The following is a 19804-nucleotide window of genomic DNA, read 5'->3' as shown; positions in this document are numbered from 1 at the left end:
AACTAAGTGAATGATATTTGTATGCTGAATTAAAGTAAGCTTGTCAACCCCTTTAACCTTGCTTTCCTTATTAAAGCAGATCAAAAGAACCTGTGCTTTTGCAGTGTGCTGGCAGCTTACTGGGTGTTGGCTGTTGGTGGATCTTACACCCCCACAGCAGCTGCTAGCCTTACTGTTGAAACACAGTAGGACAGAGGAAGGAGAAAAAACTCAAAAATCTCCACCGAACTCAAGGGACTTGGGAGGGGGAAAGGTGCAGTAAAGGTGGGAAAAAAACAAAACCCCTCCTGAAGGGGAAGAGCAAGGTGATGGCAAAAGCCATATTCTTTTCCCTTGGGAACTGCTAAACCATGAAGATAGGATGGTCTGCTTATCTACAAGGGTACCAGCTGCACAAGCAGTTTCTCAGCCTAGCACAGACTGATTGGTGCTTGTCTTGACTCCCAAGGACACATAGGGAATCCAGCTTGGGATGCAAACAACACATTATGTCAACTCAGGGGAGTCTTTGTCCTTGACACATTCAGGACCTCCTTCATACTCTGGATCCAGTGTTTCTGGAAAATATGACAACTCAGAAAGACAAGTTCAGGGGACCCCTTAACATTCCTCAGCAGTTGATAATCTAGAATTAAGGATTAGCAGGGTGAGATTAGTGGAAGAACAAGACGGGGTGGGTGGGATTGAAGGGCTTTCAGACTGAACGACTGTGCCTTATTGAAATGGTCAAGGCTGTGAATGTTGGGAAATGAAGCCGGAACAAGTTTGATGGATTAGGAGAACAAAGAGGGACTGAAGCCCCAGAGGTCAAAATGGTGGCAAAAAGAGACAGTAGGACAGGAAATTGTAATGAGGTAAGGAAACTTCAGAACTTAAAATGCAGAGGTGGAGCCTCTTTGAGCAGTGGTAGGTCTGAAGTATAGCCATAACAGTAAGAACAGTGATGATTACTAGCATTTGTATAATACCTTAAGGTTTGCAAAACACTTAGTAAGGTTCTGGAAAGAGAATAGAAGCAACTTGTTAATTCTGTTGTAGAGAAAATCCTTGGTCAGCTGGATGGTGCGGTAGGTAGAGTGCCTGGAATCAGTAGGACCTGAGTTAAAATCCAACCTTAGACAGTTATGAGCTTTGTGACCCTGGGGTAGGTCGCTTAACCACTGTCTGTCTCAGTTTCCTCAACTGTGAAATGGGAATTATAGTATCACAGGGTTGTTCTGAGGATCAGATGAGATAATAATTGTAAAGCACTTAGCACAGAGCCTGCCACGTAGGAGGCGCTGTAGGTTAGGCATTATCACTGTTTGATGTGATTGTTTGCTTATGTCTGACTCTTGCTCACCCCTTGGTGACCATAATGTCCGGGGGGGGTTTCTTGGCAAAGATACTGGAATGGTTTACCATTTTCTTCTCCAGCGAATTAAGGTAAATAGAAGTTAAATGTATTGCTCAGGGTCACATAGCTAGTAAGTGTCCGAAGCCTGATTCAAACTCAGATCTTCTTGACTGCAGGCTATCCACTGAGGCATCTAGCTGCCTCCTATTATTAGCTATTATTATTTAGGTAGACTTGGACTTCAGGTCTCTGAGGTCCATTCTGTCTCTGAGAGTCTTTGTTTCTTAGATAGAAGTTAGGGAGGTGGTTAATGAACTGAGATGTCAGGGTGTTCAAAGGATCTTCATTGTGAATATTGTCAAGAAGAATGGTAATGGATTTGGGGTGGAGAAGAAGACTGTAAGATGAAAACTGAAGTCCTTGAGGACATTGGGACAACGGGTCCCAGTGGTTGGTGGTTGGTAGTTCTAGATAGGGTTAAGTAAGAACTCTTCACAAGTGCTTCCAGTTGGAGTTTAGCAAAATGTCCTGCTTTGTACTTGACTTCAGAAAAATCAAACCCACTTCCAGTTCAGAGCATAGCTTTTCCATATTTTTGTTTATCTATTCTTTGTCTGCGGCTTTGGGCTAGGATATATCAGGGTTATGTGAGGTTTGATTATTTTTACATGGAAAGTACATCTAGACCACTATGGTGGTGGGGACAAGAGTTGCTAGCCTTTAGAAGTAGGAACATAATTTAGATATGTATTCTTCCAGTGTATTGGGATTTATAGTAACTTATATGCTAGAAAGGTAATAGGATTTAGAACTGAAAGTAACCTTAGAAAGCATCTAATTCCCACCCACCTTGATTAAAGCTGGGAAAACAGCCCCATTGGAATGAAATTACACAAGGTTACCCAGGTAGGGGGGTGTCACAATGGGTAGAGTGCCAGGCCTGAAGTCAGGAAGATTCATCTCTGGAGTTCAAATCTGGCCTCAGACACTTAACTGTGTGATCCTGGGCAAGTCACTTAGCCCTGTTTGCCTTAGTTCTTCATCTATAAAATGAACTGAAGAAGGAAATGACAGACCACTCTAGTATCTTTTTTTTTTCTTTTTGAGGGGAGAAAGCAAGGCAATTGGGGTTCAGTGACTTGCCCAAGGTCACACAGCTAGCGTGTCAAGTGTCTGAGGTCGGATTTGAACTCAGGTCCTCCTGACTCCAGGTGCTCTACTCACTGCGCCACCTAGCTGTCCCCATTCCAGTATCTTTGCCAGGAAAACCCCAAGTGGGGTTATAAAGAGTTGGACATGACTGAAATGACTGAACAACAACAAACGACACCCATGTAGTAAGTAGTACAGCTGAATTCCAAATTCACTTTTCCATTTTCATTTTTCCATTTTGCTTTCAAGATCAGTCAATCAACAAGCAATTATTAAGGGCCTGCTATGATACCACTGACTTAAATCAGGCATATACTTTGAATCACTGTACCAGTCCTAGTGATGGTTTTGAACTGATTTGTCTACACTGTCAACAACAATCTTTCCTCACAAGAGAGTGGTTTTTGAGATAGTTGATGTAGATTGTGTGGCTGTGGAACAGAGCAAAACAGGTGAGCCTGTGGTTGGCTTATGGGATATCTGAATTCTTGACTTTTATATCATTAGAACCAAAGTCTAACCAATTGAACTAATGAGCCGCAGGAAAAAAAAATGAGTATCTGATAAGAGCTGACATTAAGTAGAGGAAAGTTACTTTAGGTAACTAGGCAACTAATACACTTAAGATCTATGTATTTAGCAAATCATGAAATATTCTATTTTCTGTTTCCCCTAGGAAGAATTTGTGAAATGGAAGGGATCACTGTTCTTTAGGTTTGTAAGTTCTCTAGTGGATCAACATCCAGAAATTTCCAGGTATGCTATCTTTTCTCCAAAATTTTTGTATATTAAATTACTTAACTGAATTCTTTCTAATAACTTGTAGCTATTTATGGTCTGTTTTCTGCCTAATTAGCTTAGTGTTAAGCTTCAGTAAATAAAATAAAATTGTAAAATTTGTGAAAGCAGTGGTGAGCTTTGAACTTTGAGCTTTCAGGCAGTTTATTTATAAATGTTAACCACAGTCAATATCAGCACATAATTTTCTTAGCATTAACTCTGCTTTGTAACCCTGCTTAAGAGTTCTAATAAGGAAATGTGCCCTGGTTGAGTTAGAATTTATAGAGCAGTTAGTTCCTAAATTAGTTTTGTTGACCACTAAGTCTAATCATTTGTGAGAAATGAGTTTTAAAAACATAGGCTTTATTATATAGAGCCAATGTGGAAAGGGAAGAATCTTAAGAATTGGAATGAAGCACTGTGTGTATCAGAGCATATGAATGAATGAATGCATTCATTAAGCACTTACTATGCAAAGCACTGGAGATGCAAATAGCAAAGCAGAGGCAGAACCTACTTTGAAGGAGCTCACTTTAGAATGAGGGAAAGAACACACATAGGAGGTTTCAGCTGAAATCAGATAGAAAGGCCTCAGTAGTCCTTAGTGAAGGTATATGCATTTATATAGCACTTACTATGCCAGTCACTGTTCTAAGAGCTTTTTAAAAAACAAACATCTCATTTGATCCTCACAACTACCCTTCAAGGCAGGTGCTATTACTATCCCCATTTTGTAGTTTTGTTGTTTTTCAGTTGTATCGAACTCTTCGTGACCCCATTTGGGGTTTTCTTGGCAAAGATACTAGAGTGGTTTGCCATTTTTTTCTCCAGCTTATTTTATGGATGAGGAACTGAGGCAAACAGGGTTAAGTGACTTGCGCAAGGTTACAAAGCTAGAAAGTGTCTTGAGGCCAGATTTGAATTCATGAAGATGAGTCTTCCTCACTCCAGGTCTGGCACTCTGTCCACCTAGCTGCCCTTTTTACAGTTGAAGAAATTGAGGTAAACAAAGGTTAAGTGATTTTCCCAGGGTCACAGAGCTGAATTTGAATTCAGGTGTTCTGACCCTAGGTTTGGTGCTTTCTCCACTGAGCCAACTTCCTCTAGGGTACAGTAGCAAGCAGATGGTAATGGGTCTTTCTTTAAAACAATTTCCACTGATAGTTTCCTATCTATTTCTGATTTTGAACCATTTGACAGGTCACAAGATTAGATGGAAATGAATCTTACAAGGATGAGATTCAGATAGGGGAGCTAGGAAAGAAGTCACGAGATTACATGGAAATGAATCTTACAAGGGTGAGACTCAGGGGAGCTAGGAAAGAGAAGAAAACATGGTACTTTGCCAATTGTTAATTCCTATCCTTCTGTAACAGATTTCCTTTGAAATTTATTTTCAAGGGACTGAGAAATGATCTGTGACAGAACATGCAACCACTGGATTGTGTTGTATGAATAATTTTTTATAGCAAGTCTGAAATTGGAAAAGGGCATGTTGAATGCCATGGCAAAAGCAACCACTATTGGGAAAAGGTCTTTAAGGAGTTCATTAACTATAAATAGCTTATAATAATGGGTCTCTCTGGTTCTAAATATGGTCTCAAATATTTTCCTCTGTGCTTTCTGTAGAAGGACTTTAGTTTCCATTGGATATTTTTTAAGGGAACATTTCATATGTAACAAAACAATAATAGAAGGTTAATGGTCTAGTTCATATTCTCTAAAGCCATAACTAAAAGTCAGGCATTCCTCCCCTACCGCCTCCATTTCCTACCCCAGAGCCACCCATCCTTTCCTCTGGAACACAGGACTGCTCCAAACATGCTTGCATCTTAATCTTTCCCTTTCCTATTCCTTCCATCTTCTGACTTTCACTGAGACTTGGCTCACTCCTGTGATGACAGAGACTGTCTGGCCACCCTTTCCTGTACTTACCCTCACTATTTCTCCTCCGTTCACTGGTTGGGGTTGGGGAGCTGAAATACTTATGGCTCCCCATTGCCACTTCCATGTTCTCTGCCTACCTCCATCATTCAGTAATCTACTTCTTTGAGGCTTATGCTCTTCTTAACCATCACCCAATAAGACTCTAGGTAACTGTTGTATACAGACCTCCAGGAGTCTCAATTCTCCTTCCTCAGTGAGTTCAGTAACTGGCCCACAGTACTTTTCTTCTCCCCAACTCCTGCTCCCATACTAGGACACTTCAGTGTATGTATTGATAATCTCTCAAGCACCCTAACTTCCTATTCCTTTAAGTTTTATTCATTTTCTATGACCTGTTCTTCTATCCCACCTTAGCCACATACAAACATGGTCTTACCTTTGATCTTGCTGTCACCCACTTCCATTTTCATGAACTCTGAAATTTCCTTATCTAATCACAGTCTGTTGGCATTTTATCTCCCCCTCTGCCTTCCAGTACTAAATCTACTTAAATCTCCAATAGTAAATCTTGTCTACATTGTTGGCTCCAGTCCATTGACACTTCAGTTCTCTCTTTTGTACTAGCTACACTCTCCTACTTTCCCTATCTTGACCATTGGTGAACCAGTTCAGCTCTACACTGTTTTCTTCTCTTGTGTCCCTGGCCCCTTTATATTGACATTTGTACCCTGCTAAACCTTAGCCTTAGATCACTCCTACCATCTGCCGCTGTTGCTCTTACGTATACGTTGCTAAACAAAGGTGGAGAAAATAATGCAGCTGTTCTGAGTGGGCTCAGTATAAATTTATGTTACATAACCTCAACTGGGCTGTAACTGCTGCTAGGCAGTCCTTTTACACCTCTCTAACTCACTGGGCAGCTAGGCAGCTCAGTGGATAGAGTGCCAAGCCGAGACTCAGGAAGACATTTTCCTGAGTTCATATCTGGCCTGTGATACTGCCTAGCTCTGTGACCCTCAGCGAGTCACTTAGCCCTGTTTGCCTCAGTTTCTCATATGTAAAATGAGCTAGAGAAGGGAAGAGCAAACCACTCCAGGGTCTTTGCCAAGAAAATACCAAATAAGATCACAAAGAGTCGCACATGAATGAAATGACTGAATAACAACAGAAAATTAACTCACTATCCCACTCACCACAGCAGCTCTTCCAAATGTTTTTATACAGCTTCCTATGGCTCCCTTCCCTCTCGTCTGAGAAATTTGCCTCATGTTTTATTGAAAAAGTTGAGGCCTTTCACAGAGAGCTCCCTCTTCTCCCTCCCTCCTTATCTCACATCAGTCAGATGCCTTCTCTCCTATCTTCTTTTTCACCTCATTTCACATGAAGAGGTGGCTTTTCTTCTTACCAAGGCCAATTCTTCTACATGCACAAGTGATTCCATTTCTTCCTGTCTTCCCTAGCAGATTGCCCCACTCCAGCTCTCTCATTTGTCTTCAATCTCTCCCCTTCTACTGGTTCCTTCCCTACTGCCTACAAACATGCCCATATCTCCTACATTTTTAGAAAGCCCTCACTTGATCCATCCATCCCAACTAGCTCTTGTCCCATATCTCTAACCTTTTTTGGCCAAACTCGAGAAGGGTGTCTGCAAGGTACCTTCACATTCTCTTCTTAAATCTGTGTAATATGTCTTCAGACCTCATTGTTCAATGGAAACAGCTCTCTCCAAATTTACCAGTGATTTTCTAGTTGCCAAATAATCTTTTCTCAGTCCGTATCCCTCTTGACCTATCTGCAGCCTTTGACACTGTAAGTCTCCCTCTTGTTCTTGATTCTCTTTTCTTCCTAGGTTTTCAAGATACTACTTTTCTCCTAGTTTTCCTCCCACCAGTCTGACTACTTCTATTCAGTCTCCTTTGCTGGATTTTCATCCAGGTCATTCCTGCTAAGCCTGGATGTTTTATACTTTGTCCAGGGCTCTCTTCTCTTTTCCCTCTTAACTCTTTTCCTTGGTGATCTCATTAGCCCCCATGTATTGATTCAACTATTATCTCTGTCTTGATTCTCAAATCTATGTATAACCAGACCTCTCTGCTGACCTCCAACTGCCTATTAGACATCTCAAACTAGATGTCCTATAAACATCTTAAACTCAACATGTCCCAGACTGAGCTCATTGTTTTTACCCCTAAAGCCTTTCCACTTCTGAACTTCTCTATTGTCACCACCATTCTCCCAGTCTCTCGGCCTCACAACCTAGGTGTCATCTTCAGCTCCTCACCGTTTCTCACTGCTCATATACAGTCTGTTGCCAGAGGCTATCAATTATACATTTGTAACATCTCTCAGTTATACCCCCTTAACCCTTCTGATAACTGCTGTTACCCTGGTGTGATGATCCTTTATCTAATTGCTCCTAAACTGTTGCAGTGATGTTTTAGTGAGTCCCTCTGCCTTGAGTCTCTTCCCACTCCAGTCCATCCTCCACTTAGCCATCAGAGTGATTTTCCTAAAGTTCAGGTCTGACTGTATCACTTCCCTACTCAGTAAACTAGTAGCTCCCTGTTGCCTCCAGGATCAATTACAAAATCCTATGGTTAGTGTTCAAAACCTTTCAGAAACTAGGGCTCCCTTCTCTGCCACCTTTCCAATCTTCTTACACCTTATACCCCTCCATGTACTGTTTAATCTAGTGACGGTAGCCTACTTCCTCTTCCATGAACAAGACACTCCATCTCCAGGCTCCAGGCATTTCTCTGGCTGTTCACCCATGCCTGAAGTGCTCTCCCTCCTCATCTCCATCTTTCTTTGGCTTCCAAGTCCTAGCTAAAATTGCCTTCTGCAAGAAGCATTTCCCAGTCCCTCTTAATTCTAGTACTTTGCCTCTGTTAGTGATTTTGTATTTATCCTTTATATAGCTTGTTTTTATGTTGTTTCCCCCTTTATTATTGGGAGCTTCTTGAGATCAGGGACTGTTTTTTGTTTTTCTTTGATTGCTCAGTGCTTAGTGCAGTACCTGGTACATAGGCACTTAATAAATATTTATGACTATTGTGAATTTTCCTTTTTTGGACTGGAAGGTAGACTATGTTAGTTTTGTAAAACTCTACCATTAAATAAATTACACTTCTAATACAGGGACCAGTCTTTGTAGCTCTCAGCATAATGTCTGACATCATCCTAAGCATAATTAGAAGTTCTTAATAATATTTTCTAATAATGAACAGACGGGTAAAAAATTTTTTTAGCCACAAATAGAAATTCCCTGACTTTTCTTAATTCTGGACAGGTCATTTGCACATAAAAGAATATTGGTACCTCAAACATGCTGTGAATCTGTTATGGAGGAGAAGGATCATGATACAGAATGGAATTTGGGGGAGTAGGGAAAAGTAAAAAAAAAAAAAAACAAACAAACAAACCGGAAAGAGTAGCTTTTCCTCCCTTCTCCCTGTCCTATTTCCCTTGCAAACAAACAATCCATCTCCAGGTTCAGCCTCCCACATTCTGAGATTCTATTCAGAATCTAGTTTGACTATGAAACCATGCTTTTCCTATCTCCTAAAAGAGCAGTCAGGCTCTGTGAGTCAATATGTTCTCCCTTCCCTAGCCTAGAAAAACAGATTTTTTATTTGCTTTAAATGTATTCAAGGTAGGAGGTAGCTAGATGGTTCAATGGATAGAGCACTGGGCCTGGAGTCACCAAGGCCTGAGTTCAAACCTGTCCGCACCTACTAAGCTGTGTGACCCTGGGCAAGTCTTTTAACCTGTTTCCCTTAATCCACTGGAGAGGGAAATGGCAAATCACTCCAATATCTTTGCCAAGAAAACCCCATGGACAGTATGGTCCATGGGGTCATGAAAAATCAGACAGTACTGAACAACAATATTCAAGGTCTTCCATAAAGCCATTTGCTCAAGAAGATTTCACAGTGAGGTAACAGGCAGCTGTGGCAAAGGGATGAATTTATTTTGAAACCAGATTGACTTTATTAGGCTCTGGGAATGTATAAGTTTACATGGTAGTTGTAGCTGATCTCATGTTAAATTGACCTTCAGCAATGTATTCTTACTATGAAATGCTGAGATAGTTTCCCTTGAGTCCACTAGGTGGTACCATTGCAGCACCATATTAATAGTTCATAAAGGAACAAACTGCCAATTTCCAGGAGGGACTTACTTAGCAGATCTCTGCTTTACTCTGGCAATAAGGATTCGGCCTGGGAGGAAGTCAGAACTAAGTTGGATTTTGCTACCTCTTCCTAAATCTAAAAATGAAAATGACAAGAGGTCTCTTTCTGGCCTTCTAAGACTATTAGAAATCAAGCTTTATATCTTCAGCAGAATGATACCCGTTGCTTAGGTTTAACTGCTTCTATAGGGTAAAATAGCTCTGACTCTTCCAGGGTCTGCAGATAAGTAGAGTTTCTAATTTTTTTTTTCTGTCCATATTAATTGCTATACTAAACTATTGAGTTTTATTATAGGACTCTATATTTAATAATCTAGTCACCTGCAAAACAAAAAGATTATTTTGTAAAACTTCATCTGAAAAAGACAATAAAGTTAATCAATACCCCTCTTTCCTTAGTTTGTCAAAATATCAGGTTTTGAAAATTTAGTCCAAGTTGGAACTTGAGCCTTTAAAAAGCCAACCTGTATAGTGACAGATCAAGGCTGGATGGTACACACCACCTGCAGTTCCTAGAAATTCATATTGAGGTGCTTGACTGACTCAGCTTTCATTTTAGACCTGAATTTTCTGTATGACGTCAGCCTTTTAACAATTAATATTGTTAGTTTTATTTATTTTGATGGCTCTTCAAATGAACTACTCACTAAGGGATAGATTTGCAGGTTACTTGAAAGCCTCCTGATACCTACTTGTTCTCTTGACTTTGCATATAAATTGATCAACATTTGACATTCCAAGCAGACTCAAGTAAGTACTCTTCTTATGGAAATAGTGTAGATGATTTTGAGAACCAATAGTAGTTGATATAAGTTACTTTAAATTTCAAGACTAGATTTCCTGTCCTTAAAGGTTTAACAGTGGTTTAACCCAGCCAATGTTATTTAGGGAAAAAGCAAATATTGTTACAACATGATGAACTAGACTATAATAAAACATTACAGCTCAGTGAATTGTATATGAGGAATTTTTGATGAAATCTTGTCAAGCCCTAAGACTTTTTCCATCTCAACTTTATCAGTCATCTTTAACTACTTGACAAGGGAGATCTCTCTTTGGCAATCCAAGTTTTCTCTGACAAAACTTCACTGTTCCTTTTGAGGGTTAACAGGCTCACAACCTTAGGATTATCCTTCATTCTTCACTATCCCTCACACCGTGTATCCAGTAAGTAATTTGCCTAATCTTGTTCTACCTTCATAATATCTTTTTTTCTCTACTTGTATAGTTATCATACCGGTGTAGTGTCACCTGGAATATTGCAATAACCTTCTAATTGGCTCCCAAGACTCAGGTCTCCCTATGTGAATCCATCCTCTTCACAGATGCCGAAGTTGTATTTAAAAAAATAATAATAAAAGTGTCTACTGTGTGCCAGGCATTGTGCTAACTGCTTTACAAATATTTGATCATTTGATAAAGCACAGGGCTGACTGTCACTTTCTTGCTTAATAAATTCCTCCCTGTTGCCTCTAGAATCAAAAGTAAGTGCCTATGTCTGTCATTTAAAGCCCTAAACAACCTGGCCCTAATCTACCTTTCCAAACAAATATGTTCCTTTCTTTCTCTTCCTCTATAGTGTAGCCAAACTGGCTTCCTTATTGTTGGCATACACCATACTCCCATCTTCTAACTCCCTGCCTTTGTACCAGCCATCCCCTATGCCTAGAATGCATTCCCATCTTTCTCCCACTTCTCAGAGTTCTGTCCTTTGAAACCCTGCTGAAGCAATACCTTCTACATGAAACCTTCCCTATTCCTCTCAACCCCCAGCTCCGAGTGCCCTCTCCTCACGAAATTCACCTTGTATTTATTTTGTATACATTTATTTATATACATGTTTTCTTCCAACAGAATGTAAATCCTATGAGGGCAGAGGCTATTTGGTTTCTGTCTTTGCATACCCAGCTTCTAACACAATGAGTGTTACCTGGTAGGCATATCATAAATGCTTGTCAGTTGTCTGATTGATTGCCATACAGAGCTGGTTAAGGACAGCATGTCTTATCTAGGATCTACTGGCTAGGTATCATTGCAGCAAACCACTGCTTCATATTGGCTTTGATTATATTTTTTCTCCAGGGATTTCCCTTCACTTTAATAGGATGATATTGTCCTCCCAAGCTTCTCAGACAGTTGCTTCCTATTTCTTAGGTGAATAGTCAGCTCTTGATTACATATATAGATTACCTACTCCATATTTTTTTTTTTATCTATTGAGGCTTCCAGTGTGTTTTTGAGCCATGTCTCTACACTACTGATTATGTATATAAAGAATGTAAACTGATTTTAATGTTAGTCTAAGGAAAAACATTAGGAAGTTAAATTTCCAGAAAAATTCCAATGCATTCCAGTGACAAATAAAATTCTTTTGGATTGACCATGCCTTTGCTCCCTTTCCATTAAGTTAACATTGACAGTTAAGACTATAAACCCTTTGAATTCTATGTGGAAATTTCATTTATACTTCTGAAATGAAAGTTATACATTAATTCAGACTAGGTAGATGGACTAATGCCAGTGTCTTAATTGAATGCAAGTGAAATTTTCTGTTTTAACATATACTGGTAGGTGGAAGAGGCTCCCAGGATACTGTTTTTATGTTGGGACTTAGGCATAGCAACTACCTCTAACAAATCCATTGCCCTCATCAGAGAAGACATTGTGCTTTATGAGCAAAGCAAAATTGCAGTAACTCTAAAGAATGGTGAGATGTGCAAATTTAGAAACATCTTTATTCCAAATGTTTATATGGATGGTTTACGCCTGACCTATGGCAGAGCCTTCCAAGCTTGTATTGGTAGTCAGACACACTGTACATTGACCCTGACATATGCTGCCATTCAAAGGACAACAATAAATCCAATCGTTGAGGACTAGGTACCTTTTTAGAGCAATGGTGTCAAACTCAAATAGAAATAGGGATCACTAATCTCTATATAAGGATTCCTTCAGACCGCATATTGACCTAGTTTTAAAATATAATATTATCTGTTTTTTTATTATAATTTTATTTATTTTGTTAAATATTTCCCAGGTACCTTTTGGTCTGGTTGGGGTCACACTTAGGAATGCTATGGCCTGTGGGCTATATACTTTACACTTTTGTTCTTGAGTCTAGAGTCTTAAAGGAAGGTTATCCAGAATGTCAGCTGATCATATTTAACCGTGGAGTAGGACATGAGATATAGATATGGTCTCTAAAATGTGTATGTACAGATAACATTAGTGTTCTTGCTACTTTCAGGCTTTGTAGTCAGAAACTGAGGAAGATGATCCTCTTCCAGTTTGACCTGACCCAGCAGCAAGGAGAGATAAAGGAAGAGAGGACTATGACTACCACCACTCTCCTTTTATTTTTAATTAATTTTAAGCATTCTTTGTTTTTAAATTTTGAGTTCCAAATTCTGTCACTCCCCTCCCCTACCCATTTTTTCCTTTTAATTTTGTGAGGAGGCCCAGTATATGCAAAGCTTCTGTGAGATGATCGCTGATCCTACTGGCCCAGATTCAGCATGGTTGTGATTAGAGCATTATTTGGAAAAAGACTATCAAGAATAAAGAACTAATATAGCTAATCTGTAGTCTTTCGAAGATTCCTGCAATGGATTTTCTTTGAATTATTTTCTTGGCTCACATTGTTGTGGACATTAAGCTCAAAATGGAAGGGAAATGGCCCAGGTTTTCTGATTCAAGTCATCATTGTAATTGTAACAGTTATAATGACAAGCAGCTTCTGCTTATTGAAGTGGGTTTTTTTTGTTTGTTTTTGTTTTTTGAGATTTTTTTTGGTTTGTTTTTTTTTTTTGAAGTGCTGAATAATAATAGGCTGTTAAAAATTTGGAAGAAAACCTGGCAGGGAAAAATCTTCACTCTGACCTTGATTGCCAAAAAGGGAAGTAGTTGAGAGACAGACAAAATGAGCTAAATTTGTATCTTCCTTTTGATCTGAAGCAGCAAGGCACCCTTAGGGACAGACAGTATGCAGCATGTACCAGACAGGTCTTTAAACTCCCTCAACCACCACCTCCTCTCAGGGCAGACAGGCTAGCCTTGCTGAAGCCACAAGGCACCTGCAGGGAGGAATCAAGCCAACCTGACCACCTCCTCCTCCTCCTCCTAGGCCGGCCCTAGTGGAGAGACCCATAACTCCCGTCCCCAAAGCACTGTAGAATAGCAGTCTCCCTCAGACCACTAGCCCAGCTTCCAGCTCAATTTTTGCAGCTGTCTTAGGAGCAGTCCTTCTGAAGATATGGCTTGGCTGGAACAGCTGCAGCTGCTGAGGACCAGAAAAGTCCTCACCACCAAATGGTTCAGTATCAGAAAATGGACAAAATGGCTCTGCCAGCAGAGATCCTAAGTACCACAGAGCCCTTCTGTCTGACTTGCAGTTGAAACCTCCTATATGTGCCTATTCTCTCTACCCTCTCCTCCCACCCCGGACGAGAACGTGAACTCCTCGAGAGCAAGAACCAGCTACCCTTTCTATTTCAATCCCAGAATTTGGTACAGTGCATTGCCAATGGCAGGTGCTCAGTAAATGCTTTTTTGTTCATTCATTCATTCCTTTGAAGACAACAGTGCTTCACTTGATAGAGGTCAACACTATCTATTGGGGAAGTATTTATTGGGTAAAAGTATAGTTATTCTTTGCAGTCGTACTCTCTATGTGCCTTGCAGAATCATTGATGTGTCTTAGTGGCTGTTTTCAAGTAGTAAATGGACTCTTTCTGTTTGGTTCCCCTCTCTTTGCAGTTTTGGAGAATTCTGCCTGGTTCACCTCTTACTGAAGAGGAACCCTGGCATGTTCTTTCAGCATTTCATTGAGTGCATTTTCCACTTCAACAGTTATGAGAAGCATGAGAAATACAACAAATTTCCCCAGTCAGAGAGGTCAGTAAATCCAGTGTTAACTCTTTCTCAAATTATAGGAATTGGGGTACATGTTCAGCTCTTTTCTATGGAGTAATTAATTAGACTTAAAGCCAGACCTTTTTTTTTTTTTACATTTAAATTTACTTGAGGTGGTGGGAGGTACAAGAATACACTTTGATACCATATTTCTAAAGGAAATGCCTATAATAATATCTCATCAGTGTATTTATACATTAAGTTTATAGGGTTTCAGTTGGACTTAAGATATTTTATTAAGATCTGTTTTTATGTGCACATATAAATCCATTGAAGTTCTGTTTTTATTGTAGAGAAAAACAGCTCTTTTCATTGAAGGGAAAGAATAACAAAGAGAAACGCATGTGGATCTACAAGTTTCTACTAGAGCACTTCACAGATGAGCAGAGATTCAACATCACTTCAAAAATCAGCCTGAATATTTTGGGTATGCCTGGCATTTTGGGAACAGAATACATATTTAAAAATAAAAAGCTGTACTGATAGTGGACTCAGCATGTCTGTAGCAAATACGAGCCTCCTGCTGCAAGAAGACCCCGGCTTTTTTGTTTTTCTTCCTAGTGTCCGCCCCTCCTAGGGCTGTAGCATTAGGCTCTTCATGTGGTTTTACGGTGTTTCTAGAAATCTGATCTTTTGTACTCTGTCCCAGCTTGCTTTGTGGATGGTGTTCTGCCCCTGGATATGGAAGCCAACGAATTGCTTTCAGATACATTTGAAGTTCTGAGTTCAAAGGAGATCAAACTATTGGCAATGAGATCCAAACCAGATAAAGACCTCCAGATAGAAGATGATGAACTAGCCATGGCCAGTGTAGTCATGCAGGAAGCACAGAAAAAATTAATTTCACAAGTGAGTATACCATGTCCTCTCTTGTAACATATAACCACAGGAATGCACATTGCATATAATTTAAAAATAGTAAATACTCTTGGGACTAGTCCTAATTTGGCCACCTGTTAAGTTCTGTCTTGCCAAATTACTTATGCTCTGTGTCTCTTGCCTACCTTATAAAATGGAGCCAAAATTCATCCTATTTCCTGGATGCTGAAGGCCCTTTTAAAATTGATGACATATATGCAAAGCACATGAAATAACTTCAGGGGAGAATTTAACAGGAATCATAGAACTGGAGCTTTGTAGGATCGTAGAGATCTTCTTATTCGACCTCCTCATTTTATCACTGTGGCTTGAGAAGTTCAGTGACTTGCCAGGAGTCATATATAGGCATACCTTGGAGATACTGCAGGTTTGGTTCCAGACTACCGCAATAAAGCAGGTCGCATGCAATTTTTTGGCTTTTCGATGCATATGAAAGTTAAGTTTACACTATACTGTTGTCTATTAAGTATGCAATAGTATTATGTCTAAAAATACAATGTACACACCTGAATTAAAAAATACTTTATGGCTAAAAAATGCTAACCATCTTCTGAGCCTACAGCAAGTCATCATCTTTTTGCTGGTGAATTATCTTGCTTCAGTGTTGATGGCTGCTCACTACTCAGGGTGGTGTTTGCTGAAGGTTGGGATGGCTGTATCAGTTTTTAAAAATAAGACAACAATGAAGTTTGCCACATTGATTGACTTTTAGGAAATATTTCTCTGTAGCATGTGATGCCGTTTGATAGCATTTTACCCACAGTAGAATTTCAAAATTGGAATCAGTCCTCTCAGACCTTGCTGCTGCTTTATCAGCTAAGTTTATGTAATATTCTTTAATATTTTTGTGTCTTAGGGAATAAGGGAGGCCCAGGGAGAGGTAGAGAGATGGGGGAATAACTGGTCCATGGAGCAGTCAGAACACACACAACATTTATCGATTAAGTTCGCCATCTTATATGGGCATGGTTTGTGGCATCCCATAATAATTATAATAGTAACCTCAAAGATCACTGATCACAGATCACCATAACAGATACAATAATCATGAAAAATTTTGAAATATTGCGAGAACTGCCAAAGCGTGATGCAGAGACATGATGTGAGGCACATGCTGTTGGAAAAATGCACTGATAGATTTGCTCAATGCAGGGTTGCCACAAACCTTCAATTTGTAAAAAACACAGTATCTGTAAAGCACAATAAAGTGAAGTGCAGTAAAATAAAGCGTGCCTGTAATAACTTAGGGACAGACTTGGGATTAGGTAACTCAGGTCTCTAGACTCCTTGTTCAGTGCTCTTCTCCTTGTTCAGTGCTCTTCTCCCCATATCATCCTGATTCAGAAACATCTTCAGATTAAAAAGTAGAAATCATGTTTGCATCGAATGTTTTCCCACTATAACTATATTTAATTCTAAGATTTTACATGTAAAAAAAATTGAGGTTAGTTAACTAATCTGAGTTATGAACTCTCAAGAAATATTAAATTGTAATATTCTTCTAAATTGTGTATTTATTAAGTGTTTGTAGTAAACCTAGAATTTGCTAGGTGCTTTGGAAAATACAAAGAACTTTAAAACTGTAGAGCCCAATCATTGAGAGTTTACATTTAAAATACTTTTGCCAATAGCAAAATGAAATGTCTCTAGCCACCTGGCATGAAACTTGTTTTAGTTTCATTTTGTAGAAAAGAAACTTGATTAAGTGGGCTGTATGTATAGCCAAGGGCTGAGGCTCAACGTTTCTTTCTGAAATGCTGTAGGATTTTTAAGAAGTCATTTTGCCTCTTTTCTGATAATTTCCTTATGTTAAAAATGAGGACAATACCCATCTTATTTCTGTTTCACAAGCTTGTCTAAGTTTGTGAGATAAGAAAAAAAAATCAACTACAATAAAAACTGGGGAAAGGTTCTGACAGTCAGAAGTTTATAATGTAGGATATCTAAAACATAATTATCATATGACTACAGGTTCAGAAGAGGAATTTCATAGAAAATATTATTCCAATTATCACTTCCCTGAAATCAATGCTGGAACAGAATAAGATCCCGGCCTTAAGGGATCTCATGAACTATCTCAGGGTAAGTAAGATCATTAGAATTCTTCATTGATGGAAAGCTAACAACATGTTACTTGGGATCCCCTGGTAGTTTTGTTGGGATACACATGGGCCCTCAATGTTTCATAGTGTTTGCGAATGAGGCAGACTGTTTTGTTTTGAAAGTGAAATTACCAGACCCAGCCATTTGCTGTTTCAGCGCAGACACTGCTATTGACTGCTTTGAAGTTGAACTTTCTCTCTTCTGTACAATTGATTTTATGGAAAGCTAAATCTCACGCTTTATTGAACATGTCTTAAAGTGCTGGTTCAGGTCAGTTTGAGTATATCTCAACTGTTGGTGTAAAGCACAAGAGGTTTGACAAAAATCATGTAGTGGAACAAAAGGTCAAGAATGTCAAAGGAAATATGGAAAAAAAAATGGGAAGGAAGGGAGCCTAATAGCACCAGATCTAGTACTGTACTCACAAAGCAGGAATTAACAAAACTATTTTGTACTGGTTAAAAAATAGAAAAGCTTATCAGTGGGGCAGATTAGGTACCCAAGACCTAGAAACAGAAGAACATAGCAGCATAGTGTTAGATAAACCCAAAGACTAGAAGTATTGGAATTAGAACTCGTAACTGGGAAAATTGGAAAGCAATCTGGCAGAAATTAATTTTAGACCTGTACCTCCCATCATATACAAAGGCAAACTCCAAATGGACACATGACCTAGATATAAAAAGTCACATTATAAAACAAATTATAGAGGACCAAGGAAGAGATTACCTTTCTGATCTATGGATAAAGGAAGAGTTCGTGACCAAACAAGCATTACAGAAAATAAAAATAGACAATTTTGATTATGTAAAATGGCAAAAAAATTTGCCCGGTTTTTTCTGAAAAGGGTCTGACATCTAAGATATCAAAGGAACTGATAAAAACATATAAGAATAAGAGCCATTCCCCAAGAGGTAAATGATCAAAGTATATGAACAGGTATTTTTCAGAGGAAGAAATTCAAACTATCAAAAGTCATATGAAAAAGTCCTCCAAATCATTACCAGAAAAATGCAAACTAAAACCATTTTGTGCTTCTTTGTGCAGTAGATATGTATTGAGAATTGAGCTTCCTTGGTTATTCCTCCCCTCAGAGAATGACAAAGGCCAATATCCAAGTCAGTGGTAAGGGCCAGTCTAAGTGTTCTAGAAACTGTTCTTAAATGATCAACACTGTTTGCTCATAGACTCCCACTGGGTTGTGGTCAGCAAGATATAGTTGAAAGAGTGTTGGGTCTGGTATCAGAGGACCCAGGTTGCCACTTTGTATTTATGTGATTATAGCCACATCACTTAATTTCTTTAGACCTCACTTTCCCTATATGTAATATGAAGGGGTTGGACAGGGTGGCTTTATGTCTATGATTTCACAATCCTAAATACAAATATCGTACGTATTCCTTAGTGACATCTTGTTAATTAACCTGTACGTTTGCCTTTCAGCAGAATAAATCTTATCATTGATGTTATAAGAAGTAGTTGAGAGAGCTTGTTTACTTCAGTAAAAAAAAAATCAATGTTCTCTGGTTCTTTTCCAGGAAATGATGCAAGATTATCGAGATGAAATCAAAGATTTTTTTGCAGTTGACAAACAACTGGCTTCAGAACTTGAGTATGACATGAAGAAATATGAAGAACAGCTGGCAAAGGAGCAAGAGCTGGCAGAACAAAGAAACACAGAAAGAATGGCTGAGATCTCAGGCACCCTAGCAATAGCACAGGTAATGTAAAGGACTCTGAATGAGGTTGATCCTGCAACACACAGCAGGCAACTGAAGAGTGCCCAGTGAGCAATATTTCCTAAATCCTGAATGAGAAGTATGTTGAACTAACATTTCTTGGTTGTTTTCTGGCCACCATTTGGGTTTCTCATGACTGTCGTGTTTCCACTTATAATAAGAAAGTAAGGTGCCTAGACTTCTGAGAATGGCTCTCTCTCAGGCTGAAGAGTGTTTTGTCCTAGACACAGTAAGGATCTGCTGAAGAATCTTGGGTGACGAGAGGGAGAAGAGGAGGTAGAGAATTAACATTACTAGACCTCTGTTATTTTGGTAGCTGTGTAGAGGGTGGATTTGAGAAGGGACAGACTGAATGCCAGAAAGTGGCCAGTGTGATAACAGGCAAGAGACCATAAAGGCCTGACCTAGGCTCATTTCTTTGTGACTGGAGAGAAGGGGATTGTTTTGAGAGCTCTTATGAAGGTCAAATTGGCAAGACTTAGCAGCTGAGGAAGAGGGAAGTGTTGAGAATGCCTCTGAGGATGAGAATCTAGGTGACTGGAAGGATAGTGGTGCCCTCAAGAAAGATAAGGAAGTTTAGGGGTGAGGAGAACCATGAGGTGCTGTTTGGGTATGCCAAGTTTGGAGTCCCTACACAGCAGCTAAGTAGAGATGTCCAGCAAGGGGGGATTGGAGCTCAGAGGAAAGATTTTTGGGGCATATATAGGTCTGAGGGGCATCTTCATGTAGATAATTGAATCCATAGGAACTTGTAAGAGAGAGGGCAGACAGAGGAAAAAGAAGAGGGCCCAAGATGAAGCCTTACTGGGACTCTCAGAGGCAAAG

The 19804-nt window shown here is 39.4% G+C and overlaps 1 protein-coding gene across 1 annotated transcript in view; it reads left to right on the top strand.

Annotated features, from left to right (window-relative positions):
- The window catches only part of NCAPD3 (non-SMC condensin II complex subunit D3), a 113382-nt gene that overhangs the window by 75655 nt on the left and 17923 nt on the right, over positions 1 to 19804 (top strand). The window contains 6 exon segments of the mRNA XM_036744398.1: positions 3165 to 3244; positions 14103 to 14240; positions 14552 to 14685; positions 14908 to 15107; positions 17109 to 17219; positions 18779 to 18961. Coding sequence (XP_036600293.1) covers positions 3165 to 3244; positions 14103 to 14240; positions 14552 to 14685; positions 14908 to 15107; positions 17109 to 17219; positions 18779 to 18961 — 846 coding nt within the window.

Source organism: Trichosurus vulpecula, chromosome 2 (assembly GCF_011100635.1).
Source record: "Trichosurus vulpecula isolate mTriVul1 chromosome 2, mTriVul1.pri, whole genome shotgun sequence".
NCBI lineage: Eukaryota > Metazoa > Chordata > Mammalia > Diprotodontia > Phalangeridae > Trichosurus > Trichosurus vulpecula.
Note: the sequence above shows the minus strand (reverse complement) of the source record. Positions and strands in the feature narration are given on the sequence as shown.